General features: G+C 40.9%; 1 protein-coding gene across 1 annotated transcript in view; it reads left to right on the plus strand.

Moving 5' to 3' along the window:
• ITGA8 (integrin subunit alpha 8) overlaps positions 1-21632 on the plus strand; it is a 190094-nt gene that overhangs the window by 147430 nt on the left and 21032 nt on the right. Inside the window, exons 24-26 of the mRNA XM_058681828.1 lie at positions 4244-4349; positions 7065-7223; positions 16635-16763. Of these exons, the coding sequence (XP_058537811.1) occupies positions 4244-4349; positions 7065-7223; positions 16635-16763 (394 nt within the window). The remainder of the gene's footprint in view (positions 1-4243; positions 4350-7064; positions 7224-16634; positions 16764-21632) is intronic.

Here is a 21632-nt window from a genome sequence, read left to right on the forward strand (position 1 = left end):
AAGGCGGCACAGTGTGTAAAATAACTGTATTTATTCTTATATATCCAATTTGTAAGACAAATATTTACAAGTGCATTTCTGCCATCATTTATGATGACACCAATGTTTCTAAGTTTAAAAAGAAGGATATTTTCTATTCATTTTACCAATGTTCAAAGCAGGTCATTAAAATTGGATTTCTCATCTGGGTGCAGGTTTTTTAATCGCTAGATAAATGTCCAGCATTTGACCACAGTTTATTCTCTAACATAGTGTTAAAGTTCTTTTTAACCATTTTGCAAAATAAAACTCTTTATTCCAAATACTCAGCAAAAATATTAGTTCCAATGTTTAATTCTTCAAGGAACAAACAGCTGCTGTGTTGAAAATCTTCCACGCTCAGTCTCCAGAAAAATCTTTTTTTTTTTTTTTTGCTAGTTGGTTTATTCCAATATATTTTATCATCCACTATCTCTAGCAGTTCTTATTTCATTTTTATAATTTTAAAAATAAACTCAAATGGATTGATTTCTTTTAATGGGGAAAAATACTGAGAATTGTTCTAGTGATTTTATTTATTTTTTTATAATTTTTTTTAATGTTTATTTATTTTTGAGAGAGAGAGAGAGACCGAGCATGAGCAGGGGAGGAGCAGAGAGAGAGGGAGACACAGAATCCCAAACAGGCTCCAGTCTCTGAGCTGTCAGCACAGAGCCTGACGCAGGGCTCGAACCCACAAACCGTGAGATCATGACCTGAGCCAAAGCCAGACGCTCAACCAACTGAGCCACCCAGGCGCCCCATGTTCTACTGATTTTAAAGCCAGATGGTGTCAACACTGTCTTTCAGCAGATTTACATGTCATTTGTTGGGACAAAGGATTAATTTAGCATTGAAGTCTGTAAGAAGTAAATCTGGCCACAAGAGGCAGCACCACATGTACTGAGCTCACAATGAGTAATAAAATCATGTCCTTTGTAATATAATCAGGATCGAGTGGGTTTGATTAAGGGACACTGTCATCATGAACAACCATGGTCTGTATGGACACTGGCCATCGCGGTCAGAGCCACTGTTGTTCCACACAATAAATAGTAGTCTGCTATTTAGGACTAATAGTGTTTGAAAATAGGATTATGAAAATAGGGTCCCTACCATACTACCGCAGCATCAGATTTGAACATCCAATAGCATATAGACTTTAACTTATCAAAAACCCAATTCCTTGCTTCCCTAATCCCTTCCTAATGTCTAGTATTACCATTGGTGCCCCACTCTTCATATTACTGGTGCATCTCCATGGAACAGTGGTCTGTCCTCCATCTTAGAATGTGAGCACTATTCAGTAAGGGCTGTTTGGGCTGTTTATCCTAGGCTAATAGTTGATTACACTCTTTCTTCCTTCTTAAAAAAAAATAACAATTTTGGAAACCAGGAATAACCTTTCACTTATTTATTTGGAATCTTTAGAGAGTCATTGTTTTTGCCATGGCTTCCCCAGATTTGAAAAAGTCTTAGGGGCACCTGGGTGGCTCAGTCAGTTAAATGTCTGACTTCAGCTCAGCTCATGATATAATGGCTCGTAGGTTCAAGCCCCACATCGGGCTCTGTGCTGACTGCTCAGAGCGTGGAGCCTGCTTTGGATTCCGTGTCTCTGTCTGTCTCTGCCCCTTCCCTGCTCATGCTCTGTCTTTGTCTCTCTCTGTCTCTCAAAAATAAATAAACATTAAAAAAATTTTTTTTAAAGAAAAGAAAAAGTCTTAGAGGGTAGATAACTGAATTTTGTGAGCCATACCTTTTGAATGATTTTGCCATGCCCTATAATAGATTATTTGTTTCCTTACAGATTTCTATTTGATTTTGTTACAGAAATGGGGCAGGAAGTTTAAGTTGTCCTTGCTAAAATCACTGCTGCTTAGTGGCCCCTGTTGGTGCATTAACACAGTTGACCTCTTAACAACACAAGAGTTAGAAGCACCAACCCCCTGCACATGTAACTTTTGACTCCCCCAAAACTGAACTACTGTTGACAGTAAGCCTTACCGATAACTTAAGCAGTTGATTAACACATATTTTGTATATACGTTATATACTGTATGTTAATAATAAAGTAGACTAGAGGGAAAAAAAGTCACCAAGAAAATCATAAGGAAGAGAAAAAAAAACATTTACAGTACTGTATCTTATATATGGAAAAAATCTGCATATAAATGGACCCTCACAGTCCAAATCTGTGTTTTTCAAGGGTCAACCATATATTGGAAGTAAAACGGATGGTTCTGAGTAAACCTGAGCTCTAGTCTTCACCTGCAACTAACCTCTACTTTTCTGAACACGTTTTCCTTTCATGTATAAAATGAGGGGTTTTGAACACATCGCCTCCATAGCACCTGTCAAGTTCTAAGTATTTATGATTCTGTGATACTGGAGCATTTATGACCAGTCTTACAGGATTGATGACCATAAGAACACAATTTTTCAGAAAAAAATTTTCATACTTGTTCTATACGTGTCCTATACTTGTTCTCTATGCCAAAAACAAAAACAAAACAAAACAAAAAAAAGTTTTCCCTAGAGCCTCACAATGGATGTGGAGCATGGGGTCAGCTCTCTGTGGCCTTTGCTAAGAGCAAAGTAAAGTTTTGGGTGGTTAGGTTGTGAAAACTCCATGGGAAAGCAAGCCCAAACTCTCTGGGCTTCACTCAAGTGAAAGTAACCTTCTGTGTTCTGTACTCTTCTCCTCGCCAAGTTCCCAGAGTTTGGTCTGAACATGAATTAATCAAATCAAGTCAGAAGGGGGAGTATCACATACCAACAAAGCAATACAAGGGTAGGCAACATTGAGGTACCAGCCCCGCAAGGCTGTGCCCTGAACTTTTTGTTAAATAGTTGCCCATTAAGGATGAAAGCAAAGCGTTGTATAATTTAGTAGAATTTCTGTGGGTTGTCAGTTGAAAAAATATACTTACTTCTTCCACTCACCCCCAGAAGACAATGCAGCCAAATTAACTTTGACCAAGAGCATTTGAGTTGTTTTCCAATCATTTGTGGTATACAACCCGAAGAGTTTATCATAATTTTCCAGATGAGGAAATAGGGACACACAGAAATTAAGTTACTTGCCCTTGGGTCAGTATTTAGCCCAGTAAATTTTGCTTTCTGCTTTAGAAAGAGATTACTCAGAGGGGAAAATAAAGATAGCTGTTTGAAGTTGCTAGAGGCTGTGTTAAGTGCTAATGCCTTTGAAAGGGCATTTAAGACATCTGATTGCCAAAAGAGGGATTTTCTGTTCCGAGTTGCTTTTAACTAAAGGTCTAGGAATTCTTTTAAACATACTTTACCTAAAAATTGCTAAAAAAAAAAAAATTGTTCTTTTGGGAATTCACCTTTTTAAGCTTATATAAAAATAACAATTTGGTTTGTAACCAGCTTTTACTGTAGAATAATGCCCAGGTACTGTACTGTATTCACCCAGTGCTCTCTTTCTAAGTGTAAATGGCAGGCAAGAAATATCCATGTATCAAGTTAATATCCTACTTACATGATTAAATTATGTGATTCTCTGTCTCTTACCCTTAACTTATCTAGAAGACAACTCTAGAACTCCATCAGCCTTGGGGAAAGCCCAAGAAATCTCAGAAGGAGGATTATACAAGTGGCTGCTTTTCTCCTCTGAAGTATTTAATTAAAAACTACATTTCTTCACAACTCATTATTTAACACACCACACGGTATTCTAGATTTTTATCCACAAAAAAAAAGTCCCAGTTCTTGGTATGGCTTGAAGCAGGGATTTATATCCTGTATACACACACACACACACACACACACACACATATACTCATACACTTGCACAGGACCTATAGGTAGCTTTATACATTTATATGTGTATATGTTTAATTATCCATCTCAACTCAGGAATGCTCTCCACTCTGCCCCCTAGTGCCCAAGAGATGAGATACTATAAAATAGTCCACCTGTGAGCTAGAGACTAGGAATTAAGAGCCTTCGGAAGATGTTTTAGATCCTTTACAGTTCCTTTAGCTGTTTTGCTAGACATCACTTTCCATACCTTTTTTCCTTATAGACAATTAAGTCTATAGTTCAAACAGTCTATAAGTCTATATAGACTATAAGTCTATAGTTCAATAGTTCAAATAAAGTGAGGGCCACTTTGTCCAGTTGCTGTTCGTATACCGTCCACTAGTGAAGCCTTCTTCACCTGTGTCATCAGCAGCAATTAACAAAACGCTCCATGTTTCAGAGTGTCGCACCCTCCGCAGATCGTTCTGCCCGTTCCTAACTGGGAACCAGAAGAGGAGCTCCACAAAGAGGAGGGAGTTGGACCAGTGGTGGAACATATTTATGAGGTAGCTTTCGTCTATCTTAAAGCTGTGTTGGGAGTGTTCTCTTACACTCTTTACCAATAAACTCTTAGTAACATTTTGAAAGACACCGATCCAAGATCTGAGCTTTATATGCTGCTATCATATTGGAGCGGGGAACTGTATGAGTCGCTTGCTTTTTAGTGGTAAGAGCCGTTATGTAGTGAGACTATTTTATCTTGTTACTGTTCTCTTTTTATTATAGATTTTTTTTAACGTTTTTATTTTTGAGAGAGAGAGAGAGAATGAGCAGGGGAGGGCAGAGAGAAAGGGAGACACAATCTGAGGTAGACTCCAGGCGCTGAGCCTGATGTGGGGCTTGAACCCAAGCACCACCAGATCATGACCTGAGCCAAAGCCAGATGCTTAACCGACAGGGCCACCCAGGCACCCCTACTGTTCTCTTTTAAATGTTCCTTAATTCCTCTTCTTTTAACGTTTGGACAGCCTAAGCATCAAAATGATTAGCTTCCTAAACTGTGTTTGCCTCTTCCTACATTTTCAAATGTAGAAACATTTAAAACCTACCCACCTCTTAAACTGAAAGTCACCAACCAGAAGGTACCAGACAGAGAAAATTTTATGGATTATTCACTATTGTACAAAAAAAAAAAAAAATATATATATATATATATATATATATACATATATATACACACACACATATATACATACATGTATATATATATTAAAACCCATATATATAACTTATAACAGATATATATATATATATATATATATATATATAAACTTATTCTGAGATTTGAAATAGTCGTCAATTAGAAAAATATTTTCCAGAAGGAAACCAGCAGCTCACGAAAAAGCCCTGATGATCTTTTTCTACTTCAAGTGTTAAATTGTGAATAGGGAGTAACTTTGTTGACACATCATCTGAAACATATAAATTTCTTAGGGGAGTCTGGGTGGCTCAGTCAGTTAAGCGACCTGACTTCAGCTCAGGTCATGATCTTTCAGTCTGTGAGTTCGAGCCCCGCGTCGGGCTCTGTGCTGACACCTCAGAGCCTGGAGCCTGCTTCAGATTCTGTGTCTCCCTCTCTCTCTGCCCCTTGCCTGCTCACGATCTGTCTCTGTCTCTCAAAAATAAATAAACATCACAAAAATTACTGAAACATTTAAATTTCTTAGAGTTAGGAACTAATATGTAGTAAAGGGCTAGTTCAGTAGTTGTTCTTTTTTTTTTTTTTTTAATAAAATAAATACCATTAGTGGAGAGTAGTTATTCCTGTTCATTGTCAAAGGATCAGGGATAGAATTTTGGTAAAAATGATGCTCCAAGCCGTCTTCTATTTGAGGTCCCTTTTTATTTAATGCTGTCTGTTTCCTGTATAACTCATTCCACTGACCTAATAATCCTGACTGTGACTTTCATCTCAAGCTACAAGGGACATGAATAGCATTCTCTAAGGTTAACAATGAAGCCATTTCAAAACTGATGAGCTGTTTACATATGTGGGAAAGAAGCATCAACTCCTGCACAGCGTCAACACGAAAACCTCTGTCATCTGCCCAACCTGAGGTTCAGAATCAGCCCTGTCCAAAGCTGGATCAAAGCTTTGCCCTAAACTCTCTTGCTAGCAAAAGGATAACATAGTCCCCAAGGCCACTCGGATTAAGAACCTCGCTGGAAAAGAAAAAAAAAAAAATGCTGTCAAATAATTGATTAAACTTGTGTGCACCAGTTTCTGCTTAAGAAGGGTGAAACTTTAAAGTCTGCCACCATATTCAAGCTCAGTGATTCTCAGGGAAGCCCTGCTTCTAATCTTAGAAGAAACGGATCATAAGATTTTAGGGTAATAATCCATGGTGACAAAGCAATGGTCACATGTTTCTTCCATGCTATTCTCATTCTCAAAATATACTGTTATCAGTGGATGTCATGTTGCTCTGATAATGTGAACTGAGTGAGCCGCCTAATAAGCAAAACCAATTATAAATTGTTTCATTGATCAGTATAATGATCAGAACTGTGAAAAAAAAAAAGAGGCAAAAGTTTCCTGCTAACTTTGAAGTGAATTTTCAAAACCACAAGAAATTTAAATACATTTAGTGAACTTCTCAAGCTGTTTTTTGTGTCCTGTGAGTATAGGATTCATGTGTTTAAAATGCTCATCTCTTTATGAGATGTGGCCTTTCTTTGAGATTCACTGATTAAAACAGAAGAAGCCCAGCTTTGAAATGCACACTTGCAGTGAACTGGGGTGAGGCTGGACGGTCTTCAGCATTTGATGGTAACCATTTTTCCAGAGGGTGAAAGACAGTGCACCACAGATGGTTACAACTGACAAGTCGGCAGTCAGGAAAACGGCAGATTTCAATGTAAAGAAAGAGTAACTAGGTTTTGAAAGCGCATAATTAAAATTGCATTTCTAGCACTGTGATTAAATTAATGTGTAAATTTAAGGTAAACGTCATCATCGGACCTGGTCTTTGCATGGTCTTTGCTAAGGAAATCTGCCCTTAGAGCTTCATAAAATGGAAGGTTCTTGTCTGAGCACCAGCACCTGTTTTCAGAGCATCTCTGGCTGATAAAGATTCTGTTTTCGTATAGCCACTATCATCGCCCAGATGCATTAAAGCCGAAAATATGTGCTTCTTTAGACTGGGCATGAAGTATGTGGAGTTTGGTTTCATCTTTCTGTTTTGTGCTGTACCATCATTTGATGTGTTCCTTGTTTGTAGCTGCACAATATTGGACCGAGTACCATCAGTGACACTCTCCTGGAGGTGGGCTGGCCATTCTCTGCCCGGGATGAATTTCTCCTCTACATTTTTCATATTCAAACTCTCGGACCTCTGCAGTGTCAAACAAATCCTGACATCAACCCACTAGATATAAAGGTAGGAGCCTGGTCCAACTAAGCTGTTCTGCTTGTTTATTAGGGTAAGGAAAAAAAAAATTAAAACTGTAGCTTTTATTTTTTAAGGCAAAATAATTACAAGAGTAAGTTCTTTCAGTGATCATCTGTCCAGCCTTTTCTTTTCGTTTTATGGCTAAAATGCCAGACCTAACTTAAACTGTCACTCCTAGAAAACTTACATGTCTCTTGGTTCTGTTGTTCATGGCGACCTGTCATTTATTTAGTCTATTTGAATGTGTACCTTTTGCATATGGTTTGACTTGCAGCACAACCAAACCAAAATCATAAGTAGACCTGTCATGTTTTGGAGAATTCGTACCAAATGCTATTTTTGGAGTCCTTTTGGTACACTGCCAAAAGATATAAGGATCTTTGCCAAAATGGGCTTCTCCAGATGTCGCCAATAGCAAGTAGCAAAATGCGATAATTTGCCAAAGGCCATCTCAGTGCCCTGAGAACCCCCAGACTGGAAATTTCTGGACCCCGTTCTTCAGTGCAGCTTATAGAGAAGTCTAGAGCAGTGTTTTTCCAATTCTTAAGCATAACCAATCACCTGGAGGTCTGTTTAGAGGCAGGGCCTGAGGGGGGCCTGAAACTCCGCCCCTCTGCAACCCCCACCTGACATCCATGCTGGGAGCTCAAATGTCCAAGGAGCTCATCTCATTCACATTAAGATCCAAATGTGGCTTTAGGTTTCTTCTGGGAAGAAAAGAACATAATTAGCATCAACGCTGGAGAATATCACATTTGAATGGAGGGGGAAAAAAACGTTTGTAACCCGATGTTATCCTCAAAAGAGAACTTGGTGTTAAGAATGAACGTTGTCTAGTAGCTCAGGGAGACAGTGTGTCTGTTAGAAATGGCGCTTCATGAAATACTAACTCAACCATTTGGAACGCGGGTCTGCCTCTCCTCGAACAGGTGGCGCTGAGACGTGGCCAGTTATGAAAGGCTTTCTTCTTCAACCCAACGTGCCTTCTATTCCAAGAGAGGAAGAGTAAAAGGGGTTCAGTATTAAAGGATTTATAGGGCAACAAGTCTCCTTCTTCAAGGGGAAATAATAAATAAGGCCACTTGTATTCCACAAAATTATTTAAAATACTGCCTCCCTGAATTTTTTTTTCCATTTCCTCTCTCTTGGCTCTTCATTGAGATGATTTTAATGTCTTCAAGGACAGTGGCTTACTATAAAGTAACGTCTTCAAATGTTAATAATGTGTAACATCTAAGCAATTAAAGCTTTCACATTTCATGTGCTGTAGTTACTGGGTTCTCTACTTCAGTCGTGGATTCCTGGAGCACATGATCATGGGGAAGGTTTCTAAACTCCCGAGTGTAATGTTTGGTTTATATATGACACTATTTATATATGTTTGTATATTTTATGTAACCTGTGTGATATGACCCATGTTGGTTATGAATTCTTTTTTCTTGCCATTTAACAATTATTTGCAGTGACTGGAACAATACCAATAGTTTGCCTTCAGTGTTGACAGATTCGTGCACCTGCATTCCCTGCCACACAGATTTTCTTTAAAGTATAGACTTTGATTAAAACTTTAAGGCTAGGGGGTGCCTGGGTGGCTCAGTCAGTTAAGTAAGTGTCTGACTCTTGATGTTGGCACAGGTCATGATGTCACGCTTCGTGAGATCGAGCCCCGATTGGGGCTCGGGATCTTGGGATTCTCTCTCTCTCTCCCTCTGTCTCTCTCTCTGCTCCTTGCCCACTCAAGCATGCTCTCTCTCTCTCTCAAAATAAATAAATAAACATCTTTTAAAAACCTAAGGCTAGTAATTTTTTAAATGCAACTTAATTATGCTTTTATAAAACTCTCAATTTGTGGAAATTGAATATAAGAAGATTTGATTACAGGGTGAAGGAATAGCTCCCCAAAATAATAAATGATAACAATTCATGAATTCTTGAAATTCAGAATAGTGAAAAACTTGAAGTGTTTTTAATTTCAGGTACTCCAAGTACCTTTACTTATATGTAGCATGTATAACCCGGACAGTCTAAAAGGGATTTTATCAGTGAATAGATTTTAAAAATTAATTATCAGTAAATTTTATATCAGCAGCTATCAAAAACTGAGAGTACCTGAAAGTTATTTTCTGCTTAAGATATTAAATAATTTCCTGGTGAAGTTGCTATAAACTTACTTGGCAATTTATTTCTTCCTAGATAATACAGAGCTAAACATTCTTTTCTCTGTCTTAAATATGAATTGAAATTAGTAAAGAACAAATTATTTATTAGATCTAGAATAGGTGTGGGAAACTTTTTTAACTTAGGTATCAATTTCAGATCCTTACATCAAAGTTAATTGCTATATTTTTAATATAGATATTTAAAAATAAATATACTTTTTTTAACTTAGTTCTTTAGGAAGCAGAGAAAGAGTGGGTGTAGCAAAAGGAACAGGCAGTCAAAATACATTCATCTAGGCAAAAATTAAATCCTAGTAATCAATAATCAATCTCATTTGCCCACCAAGGTAAAATTCCTTACAATTCGGTTCTATAATTTCTTTTTTTTTTTAAGTTTATTTATTTATTTTGAGAGAGACAGACAGAGAGAGAGAGAGAGAGAGAGAGAAAGAGAGAGCTTGAGCAGGGGAAGGGCAAAGACAGAGGGAGAGAGAGAATGCCAGGCAGGCTCCATGCTCAGTGCTGTGCCCAACTTGGGGCTCAATCTCAGGAACCGTGAGATCATGGCCTGAGCTAAAATCAAGAATAGGATGCTTGGGGCACCTGGGTAGCTCAGTCGGTTGAGCATCCGACTTTGGCTCAGATCATGATCTCACAGCTCGAGAGTTCGAGCCCTGCATGGGGCTCTGGGCTGACAGCTCAGAGCCTGGAGCCTGCTTCAGATTCTGTCTCTCCCTCCCTCTCTGCCCCTCCCCCACTCGTGTTCTGTCTCTATCTCTCAAAAATAAACAGACATTAAAAAAAAAAAAAGACTAGGATGCTTAACTGACTGAGCCACCCAGGTGCTCCTACAATTTCTTTATAAATACAGCAATAATTAGTGAGTGCCTCCTAAAACATCTGCATCTACGAGCAGTTCATTTTCTCTAAGTTCTTCCTGAGGATACTGTAGTCCCCACTGGATAAGCCACCACAATATCCCAGGCCAGCCACAGTCTCAAGTGTCCTCTGGACGATTTTCAAGTTCCCCACCATGTTTGCCTCTCCAACCATTCAACTGATTTCCCCGCAGCAAAATCCCTTTCTCTCGGGGTCACAAACGCCTTTTTGTCCACTTTCCCCTTCTGTATATATTCTCATTTTTCCAGCTTCACTACTGAAAGTAGCTCCCTTCTTCATCGCCTCTTTGCAGCTCCCACAAATGTCTCAGGAAATGTGCTGATGATAAAGAAACTGTCCAGATTTCCTTAGAAGCATTTTCTAGGCCATCCGCTCCAAGTACCTACCAGCACCAACTCTAAAACCTTTGCAATTCCCCAGATATCCCCTGCAGACGCTCTACAACATTTCAAAATAATTTCTCCTTTCTGCCTAATTAAATCTAATAGCATTTAATAAAACTAATGTATTTAACACAATATGGCTTCTTTCTGCTTTTTAAAAAAAACTTACTCCTATAGCAACCTCCTGGCTTTGTTTTTTATTGAAAATACATAGTTTTACTCATCAAAGCCATATTGTAGATAAAATAAGGGTTTTTTTTTGTGGGCTGGCCTGAAAACTGAACCACCATTTAAAAGATTGCTTCTAAAGAGAAATGCATTCTGAGTGCCAAACACCTAGTCTAAAATCGTCTGAAATATAACCCATCTGTAAATTGAACATGCATTCCAAATGTGAGTCTCCTCACATAAACCTCAAAGTCTGATAAGGTCTGAACAGAATTCAGTCTTCAAAACAGTGACCGGTACAGTTTAATTATCCCACCAAGTGGCCCAAATGTCCCCAAAGTTTGAAGAGCAGTCTGCCTTTGAAAGTCACCACCATGATCATGGGAGGGGCATAAGTTCTCACCTGCACCCATTGCCCAAATACAGAGCATCAGTGACTAAATTTGGGGGGTGTAGGGTGCAGGCAAGGACACACTCAAATGCCTCTAGAAGTTTGTGAGTTGTTTTTTAAATACTTGCCTCATATCAGGCTTTGTGGGGATTCGCTTAGCCTGCTTTGTTGATGCTGTTCAAACACCCAAGTGTGAAGGTAAATGGGAGCGTGTGCAGGTGATGGGGTTCAGGAAAAGTGAATGAGCCACACAACCCAGCACAGGGGGACCAGAGGGTGGGGCAGCACCTGGACATTCACTCCTGCTTTCACTTCTGCCACCCAGTGAAATGGTTGCTGTGTTTTGTTTTCTGTTCTTCCCATGATGGTTTCACTTCATCAAGTTCATCTCTCTGTCTTCTAAGAGCTTAGGGGCATAAGAAGATGGCCATGAAGGTTCTGCCTCCAGGGTTCAGAGATAGGATTTTTTTTTTTAATTTTGTTTTAATGTTTATTTATTTATTTTTGAGAGAGAGAGCACGAGCAGGGGAGGAGCAGAGAGAGAGGGAGACAGAATCCAAAACAGGCTCCAGGCTCCGAGCAGTCAGCACAGAGCCCGATGCGGGGCTCGAGCTCATGGACCGTGAGATCGTGACCCGAGCTGAAGTCGGACGCTTAACCGACTGAGCCACCCAGGCGCCCCCAGAGACAGGATTTTAACGCGGCAATCTCTTCACGTTGTACCATCTAAAACATTATGAAACATTCAACTGTCTGCAGCATTCCCAACCAATCCATTACATCTAATTCATTCCAGATCCTTCTCGAAATAAATTTTTACAGGTGGCTACAGCATTTCTCAACCATTCGAAAGGCAGTCAAAGAATGATTTCAAACTATCCGTTATCTTACTTTGGTGAACTTTATCCTGGGGTTTGGGGAGTCCTCCAGACAAGCTATGATCTCTCGATAAGATGTAGCTGAAAAAGCAAACGTTATTTAGGAACCAAAGTTGCATAAAGAGTAAAGGACGTTTTTTGAAGTTGGCAAGATTTCGTCACCAACAACCAAGTATGAGAACCGGACAAAAGGGCTGCGCAATGTCAGACTGTACCCCAGGGAGGCGGGGGACAAGCAAGGTGCCGGAATTCAACCTGCACGGAGATCAGGGCACCACGTTCTGGGCCCCAGCTCAAGAAAGAAGCCGGAGGCACAAACGATCGGACAGAGGCTGGGCTTGGGTGACGGCAACAAGAGAGAAAGCCACTGTTGCCCAAAGAACAGACCTTGGAGCCTGGAAGGCAGAAGGTTACAACTGTCTGGAACCAGATCATTCTCACAGGAAGCCCGAATTACAACCAGATAGTACAAACGTGGACACAGAAACACAGAGGCCGTTTGCCAAGGATTAGAGCTCTACAACTAGTTGTTGGTTTTTCTATTTTTTTTTTTTTTAATCGGTGAGCACACAGACTGTGGCTTGGCTTGGCAAATCTGCAGTTGTGTCTTACACTTAGGAGAATTTTTTCCTTCATTACTGCCTCCATTTACTTACTGCTTCTTATTAATTCAGAATGCAGGAACACTGGTTACAGCTCCCAACCCACTTGTGTTCTCTCCTCTCTCTCTCATGTTCCCCTTGATAGAATTATTTCATTCACTTTAAAAAATTTTTTTAATGTTTATTTTTTTTGAGAGAGAGAGATTGAGCAGGGCAGGGGCAGAGGAGAAAGGGAGACAGAGGATCAGAAGTAGGCTCTGAGCTGTCAGCACAGAGCCTGATGTGAGGTTCAAACTCACAAATATGAGATCATGACCTGAGCCAAAGTTGGACACTTAACCAACTGAGCCACCCAGGTGCCCCACCTTTTATTTTTAACAGTGCCTATAGGTCCGATTTTCAGCCACCAAAGGGAATACACTCTCCAGGGTCAATTTCTCTTTGCCTTATCTTCTCTCTTTTTCAAATGCTTACTTACTTTTGAGAAAGCACAAGTGGGGGAGGGACAGAGAGAGGGGGACAGAGGATCCAAAATGGGCTCTGCACTAACAGGCTGACAGCAGTGAGCCTGACGCGGGGCTGGAACTCAGGAACTGCAAGATCAAGACGTGAGCCGAGGTCAGATGCTCAAGCAACCAAGCCACCCAGGTGCCCCTGCCTTATCTTCTCTTTAAGATGGTCTTCAGGTCCTCCTGTAAATTTTAAAATGTAAAAACATGTCCCACAACTAAGAAAAGCTTCAAAATCGCCAATGGAGTGAATTGATTCTTTTAGTCATTCTTCACATGAACTTTTCAGAATGTATAAAAAAAAAAAAAAGTGGATTTTTTTTTCCTCTCCTGACAAATCCTTAACATTTATGTCTTAAGGAAATTACATGGTAGACGGACCTCCATGGTCTGTCCCTACTTCGACTTAATTGTAGACGAAGAGTTATATGAAAGAAAGCCCACCATCTTTTGTGAACTAGGACTACCTGAGATGCAAAGACAAATCACAAACAAGAAGACGAGAGCATGCGTTGTGTTTGTTTGGGTTCAAAGAGCCCTTAATCTTATCTCGCCCAACTGTGTTCTTCAAAAGCTGCATTTCCAGCTGTCTTGCTCAATCCAGCTATCCAGTATCCCTTTAATTCATAAATTTAAACGTAGCCCAGAGTGAAGAGCTTGGTGAAGAGTCATGAAAATAGAAAACTCCTGTTGGAGTCAAAATCTGAGTAGCAGCTGGGGGGAAAGAACCGTATTTACTAACAATCGTTTCCTTATTACGGAAAGGAGCAATTTTCACATTTGTTCTGAAGAAGATACTTGAGTGTTTGCCACCAGCTGCTCGGAGCACTTAGCAAATTGTATTCTGCACCGAACGTCTGCCTAACAGGGGTGCTAAGAGGCCCTCACCACTAAGGATTTCAGATTAAGGAAACACATGACCTGTGGCTTCACAATCGATTGTGAAAGAGGCTCCAAAAGTTCATCTAGAAAATAGGCTGTACCTGTTGTTTACATTTCTTGGATAACTTCTCCCTTGTTTTTTGTTTTATTTGTTTTGTTTTGTTTTTGGTTCGTTTTGTGTTTTGTGTTTTTGTTTTGTATCTTGAAACAATTTCTGGAATGCCACTTCAGAACACTGGTTTGGAAGCCACTGGAAGACTTTCTCAGTGTGGTGTTTAGGAGGGACATTCCTCTATCTGTAAAACAGTATCGCTAAAAGAAAGAAGCCTGTTATAACAGCCCCTGCTGTGGGTCTCGTTCATTCTCTGGCTCAGAGTAAGTCCTGTGTTTTGCTGAGAGACCACTCCTAAGTATTTGTAAGTGATGACGCACCAGGGGCCACCACAAACGTGTTCTTTATCTGTGCACAAGCTGCATATGATGCAACCACACAGGAAGCTGAATAGGTTTCTTCTCTATGGGCTATTATTTTACTGCTACTGTGACCGCTACAGGAATAATACACAGCGCAATGCTATTAATTGTAGTCACTATGTCTACATTCCACCCCTAGGACTTGTTTATTTTATAACTGCAAGTTTGTACTTTTTGACCACTTTCACCCATTTCACCCCCTTCCCCAGTCCCCCAACTGTGCAATCACCAACCTGTTCTCTATATCTATGAGTTAGAGGTTTAGTTTGGGTTTTGGGGGATTTGGGGTGGTCTTTTTTTTTTTTTTAGACTCCACATGGTATTTATCTTTCTTTGTCTTAGTTCACTTAACATAATGCTCATGAGGTCATCCATGTTTTCGCAAATGGCAGGATTTTCTTCTTTTTTTTATGTTTGGATAATATTTGTGTGTGTGTGTGTGCGTGTGTGTGTGTGTGTGTGTGCCCCACATCTTTACTCATTCATCTGCCAATGGACACTTAGGTTGCTTCCATATCTTGGCTACTATAAGTAGTGCTTCAGTGACCACGGAGGTGCATAGATCTTTTCAAGCTCGTGTTTTCCCTTTCTTCGGATGAATACCCAGAGGGCAACTGCTAGATGATGTGTCCATAATTTCTTATGTGACAAACTTAATGACTCCTTTTAGTCCTAATTCTTTACCTGGCTGCAGGATTGGACATCCTCAGTCACTCTTTATTTTTGCAGCTTCCTTTTCCTTGGGCTTCCCTAGATCCATACTTTCCTGGATTGTCTCTTACATCCAATTTCCCCCATCTTACTTTTCCTCCTTGGATCTTCTTCCTCTCCCTGTTTCCTGATATTTCCTTCGATGTTATATGTAACCCTATCCTTATTATTTTACATCTTCTCATTGGGCAACTGGTCGGCAGTTACTATACAGCTTGATGGGTACTGATGGGGGAGTGGAGCCATCATGTGGGATATCAAACGGGCTCGGGAATCAGCCTGGTGCACATCAGGAGTGGACGGAGGTTCTGTGCATCCTGTGCAAAGCAGGACATGAAGGGCTCTTGATTAAGAAATAAGGCTGGAGAAGTAGGCTATGCATGGCATACTAAGGAGTCTGGACTCTACCTGTTTATCCGCTAGGTTTTTCTAGGTTGTTACAACACACTGAGCACTCTCATTTCATCTTTTGTGGTCCACCCTACATCTGCAATATAAGAATATCTTTTTTCATCCCATAGAAATAAGAATGCTATTATTTTCCCTGGGACTAGAAAGGAAAACATGTGTTTGGGGAACCTGGGGAGACAGAAAATTAAGGTCCTATATTCAGTTGGTTTAAAATGAAGAGTTTTAATAGGATATTGTGTGAGATTTATTGGAACTTTAAAAATATTTATTCAGCTATCAGATGTACCCAGCATGGAGCCTCAGATAAAAATCATAAGTTCCAGAACACTCACAAAATAAACTCAGGGCTGAAAACAAGCTCCCTCACAGCACAATGTTCATGTGGCATGCTTTGGAAAAGTCGTTTTTATTAGAACACGATTCACTCCTGAGGGAGAATGTTTTACAACTGTAGGAGTGTGGGGCTCAGACATGCCAAAGTTGGGTCCCTGACCGCATCACACTGTTTCCCTATGGCCATCGCCTCACTTTCCTGCCACCTCAGGATCCATCTCACCACACAGAAGGTTCCTGAGTTTCACCAGCCCCAATATACAACGAGAGTAAAGTAACAAGTAAATGACTCCTGCTTGAAAAGTCACTCCCTTATGGGGAAATCACTTCTGCTAAAATCGGACCCTTAAGAGATAAATTTTCCAGGAATGCATTCCCCATCCTTCAGGAGTTCCTATCGTTGGAGAATGGGAAGCCTTGGTCCTTGTCAGCACAGTTCATTTTGCTGTTGAACACACTGCTGGTAAATCAGGACAGGTCTGACTTCTCATGTGACTCATGGCCAGTTGAGGGGGAAAAATGCCTCAAGTTCAAGGCTGATGGAAAGGAGGCAAGCATTTATGAGACTGACATGCCATCTCTTGCTTTCTCTTTGCAGCCCGCCACCCCCCCAGAGGACACCCCCGAGCTGAGCGCCTTTCTACGGAACTCGACCATCCCTCATCTTGTCAGGAAGAGAGACGTGCGTGTGCCAGAGCCCCATAGACAGAGCCCCGCAAAAATCCTCGTGAGTTGTCTCAGTGCGCGCACATGGGAGAGGAAAGGGTGGATAGGACAGAACTCCCAAACACAGATGGTTTTAACTTCAACTATAGTTTCTCTTTGTCAGTCAGTGCTCAGATAGGCCCACCATGTCTTGGCCCTACATGAAGTGAGCCATGAAAGCGACGTTTCCAAGGGGACAAAGGAGTATTTGCATTATAGTGTTTTCACTCTTCTCAACCTGCCATGCAGACCATGTTAGAGAAATAATGATGAGAACGTAAACCATGGCGGGGAATGCATTTGCAGAACACAAAGCTCTCTCTGTGAGCCTGTCCCCAGACACTGAGCACAAGAGTACGAAAGAAGCTGTGGGCAGCGGGTCCTGGGAGGTCAGACGTGCCCCTACATCTCACACTCCTCTGCTCGTCCAGAAGAGATGAGAAGGGGGCCTTCTGATTTCCTGGGCCAAAATCCTACAGAGTCTTAGCACTGGGGGATGTCAGAGATCCGTCCTGAGCTTAGTCAGCCCTTTGCAAAACTGAAAGAGTGCTCAAGAGTCAGTAGTTTCTGTTCAGTTCTCTCACTCCTTCCAAGGTCAATGTTAATACCACCAAACTCTACACTTAAAAGAGGCTAAAATGTGGGACACCTGGGTGGCTCAGTCAGTTCAGCGTCTGACTCTTGATTTTGGCTCAGGTCATGATCTCGCAGTTTTAAGTTCGAGCCCTGTGTCAGGCTCTGTGCTGACAGCACAGAGCCTACTTGGGGTTCTCTCTCTCCCCTCTCTCTTTGCCCCTCCCCTGCCCTTGTGCTCGCTCTCTCTCTCTCTCTCTCTCTCTCTTTTTCTCTTTTTCTCTCAAAATAAATTAAAACATTTTTTTAAAAGGCTAAAAAAATTTTTAATGTTTGTCTTGAACATAACATTCATGAAAAGTTTCAAATGCAGAGATGGACAGAAAAATACAACAAGCAAGTCTGACTTATTCAGTTAAACTGAAATCAAGGGAAGAATGTTTATTATAATAGAAGTACCTGAAGTAACCTGGCCAAAAGTCATTGGCAGATTTTTTTTCAAGTCTTTAAAATTTTTAAGTCTCATATATATATGAGTCTCATATATATATGGTATATATATACATATACATATACACATACACATATACATATATATATGTATATATATACCGTATATATATATATATATATATATACACACACACACACACATATATATACAGTATATATATACATATATTCATTTATTTTTGAGCAACAGAGAGAGAAAACACAAGTGAGGGAGGTGCAGGGAGAGAGGGGGACAGAGGATCCGAAGCGGGCTCTGCACTGATAGCAGAGAACCCGACATGGGGCTCAAACTCAGGAACCACGAGGTCATGACGTGAGCTGAGGTCAGATGCTCAACCGACTGAGCCACCCAGGTGCCCCCGAGTCCCTATAAATTTTTATGGCACGGTCATGTTTTTCAAAACCCAAGAGTAGGGAAATTGATACGCTCTTCAGCTTAGGATAAAATAATACAATTTTGCATATTATTATTTTAGGGAAGCTTCCAGGAGGGACAAAAGAACAGAAAACAATGATTTAAGTCCTGGGGATGTGACATACAGAATGGTGGCTACAGCTAATAATATTGCATTACATACTGGACACTTGCTAAGAGAGGAGATCTTACAAGTTATCATTAAAAAAACTGTAACTATCTGTGAGGATGGATATTAACTAGACTTATTGTGGCAATCATTTCACAACATATACAAATACCAAATCATTTTGTTGTACGCCTGAAACTAATACGTTATGTGTATTTACCTCAATAAAATTAATTATACCTCAATTAAAAAATTTATAATTTAATTTTTAAAAAAGAAAAGCAATGGGGCGCCTGGGTGGCGCAGTCGGTTAAGCGTCCGACTTCAGCCAGGTCACGATCTCGCGGTCCGTGAGTTCGAGCCCCACGTCAGGCTCTGGGCTGATGGCTCGGAGCCTGGAGCCTGTTTCCGATTCTGTGTCTCCCTCTCTCTCTGCCCCTCCCCCGTTCATGCTCTGTCTCTCTCTGTCCCAAAAATAAATTTAAAAAACGTTGGAAAAAAAAAAAAAAAAGAAAGAAAAACAATGATTGGCATCTATAGAGTTCTAATTTGCAGTACCAATGTGAACGCCCTCTGGAGAACCAGTGCCCAGACCTATATGGGAACCAACAATTTAGAAAAATCAACTTCCATTATAGTGTATGTCTCATGAGTTCACAGAGGCAGTAGGGATCAGTAACTAAAATTCTCTTGAAAATTATCTGCACTTCTGTTGTAGGGTTAGGTTTTCTCCCCCGCTCCTGTTCTTTCTCATTAAGGATTTTTAAGGCAAGATGATTTTTAATTTCTGAATATCACAGAAACTTATTACTTGCAGATGACAGCAAGGCAGCTTTTGATTTCCATGTCTGACCTTATGAACTCATGCTTTATTCTCTTTCTCTCTTATTGGTTTGAAAATTGCAAATCCTCTGCCTCCCCATGTCCTCAAGTCAAAACAGTCCTGGATAGAAAGTGATTATACAAAGTTTATTCTAAAATCAAAAGTTAAATAAGACCTCCTATGGTTTTTGTTTAGTTAAAAACAACTTACTGAATCCCATTTCTGATTAGGAATTTGAAAGTGCAAAATGCCAACATCCTGTGTTGGGATCATAATTTCCACTTTGCATAGGAAAAATTTGTATCCGTTAGCACTGAAATATAATTTCTCCTCCGCCTAAGAATGTCCTTGCCTTTCTCATCCTGGGCCCCTGCTGCTCTTGTAGGGACCACCCCGTCTCCTCATCTCCGGGCTTTCTTCTTGTCCTTTCCCTACTCAGCTTACAGAAACCTTATCTTTCAAACCTTCTTCTGCATAGGATACTATTAACCACTTCCTGCAACAGTTGCATCCCTTGGCCTCCCCCAAAAACCTTCTCCCCTGGTTCTCTTCTAGCCTGTTGGCCTGCGTCTTCTTAGAATTGTTCTTGGGCTTCTTATCCGCCCCTGTACCTCTGCATTCCATCCTTGGGCCCCACCCCTCCCCCACCAACTTCACGCCTTAAGAGAAATGTTTTGCAAGATCCTAACTCCAGCCATACCCACGTGCCTCCTGCTATCTTAGCCATCCCTGCTGCACTCTGGACCCGAGGGGTGCAGCATATACGTTCATCTGGATGTCTAATAGCCACGCCGGTCCCAACATGTCCAAAACCCTGTCTCCATGATCCCCAGAATGTGCTTCTCTAGAATTCCCAATCTCAGTAACGCCGGTGCCCATCCACTCAGTCCCCCCCCCCCCCCCGCCAATCCTCCCTCTTCTTCATCAAGATTTCCAATTTGTCACCAACTATCCCGTTCTGCTTCCTGAGCTGCCCTTAACTTTGTCTTCCTCTCTCCATCCCCATAGCGTTGGTTCAGAGCCTCCTTGCCTCCCACTTGGACCCTTGCAACAAGCCCTTATCACCCTCCTTGCTTCCTGCTCTCCTCCCGCCATTCTTGCCTCACATACCACCTGCCCCTAAAACACACGCCCAATCATAACTCTTGCTTAAATGGGATCTTCTGAATACAATTCCTTGGCTCAAATAGGAAAATTCTTTACCACCTAGACTTTCTCTCATTCCTATCTCATTTCCACCTGTCCACCCTGCCCCAAACACCCTTCTCTCCTCTCTTCTGAACGCACACTGGTCTTGTCCTCATCTGCCTAGCTCACTCTTTCTCACCCTTCAAGGTTCATTCTGAGCACCACCGTCTCCAGAATCCTCCAACAGAGCTAGCTCACCAGGATCAACAGCTCCAGGGAGTTATAAGAATCACCTCCTTCCCACTCCCCTCCTTTGCCTCCAGAGGGTGGGATTGGAGATACACAGCTTGTCAGTAATGGAGCGCAGGTAAACATGCAGGTCCTCACAGGTGACAGGGACTGCAGGGACTGCAGGACTCCTGCTCCTGCTGGAGGCACAAAACCCCAAACACCTCAGCACCCAGCCCAAGTAGAACAAAAATCCCAGCCACCTCAATTTGGAAATAGCATGTAGAAATTTGGCCTTCCCAGAATTTACCAGATACACATTACTGACTGCTTTGCTTTTAGAGAATTCTGAGATTCTTGAAAAAGATTTTCATGGCAACATGTACCTCTGTGGCTTATCCATTACTTAAAGTGAAATGCCTCCATTAAATCCTGCGCGTAATGTCCAATAAACTGATGTTTATTGAGCATCTATAGGCCAGTGCCCAGTGCCTGAGACATGAGAAATAGAGTATAGCCTATGCATTAAATTAAAATCAGCGAGGGAGTACAATTCAAGAAGTATCATCCTACACATGGGTGCACAGAAAATGGAGGTGAGTTGTCCATTTATTTCCATACTGGATCCAATCAGAAAATATGATTTGACAGGGAGAATGTCATCAGTTTAATGAATACTTCCCAGAAAGATGCATCTCATATAGGAAAAGTTACCCATTATAAATTGGCAAACCTAGAAACTAGTTTAAAAATAGCTTAATGGATGGAACCTGCAAGATGCTGCTTTATAAGCAGGAAGTAATTTAGGGAGAAGAATGTTATAGAGATATGCTTGTCCATGGGTTGCTAACACTGGGTCTTTGAGATAATCTAGACACAGGGAGCTTTGTCTGAAGCCATTTCAGGGCTTGCTTAGTTTAGGGTCAGGTGTTGTAAATGTCTATAAGAAATGTCTTCCCAAGTTCTGAGAAAATGAAACAAAACAGTCCAATCACTGCCGCAGGAAGATTGTTTTAAGTTCTTAGGGGGGAAAAAAAGCTTAAATTTGATTACCAGTAAAATTGATGCATCATTACTACCAAGCTGTTTCACTGTAGTTGTT

Source organism: Neofelis nebulosa, chromosome 8 (genome assembly GCF_028018385.1).
Source record: "Neofelis nebulosa isolate mNeoNeb1 chromosome 8, mNeoNeb1.pri, whole genome shotgun sequence".
Taxonomy (NCBI): Eukaryota; Metazoa; Chordata; class Mammalia; order Carnivora; family Felidae; genus Neofelis; species Neofelis nebulosa.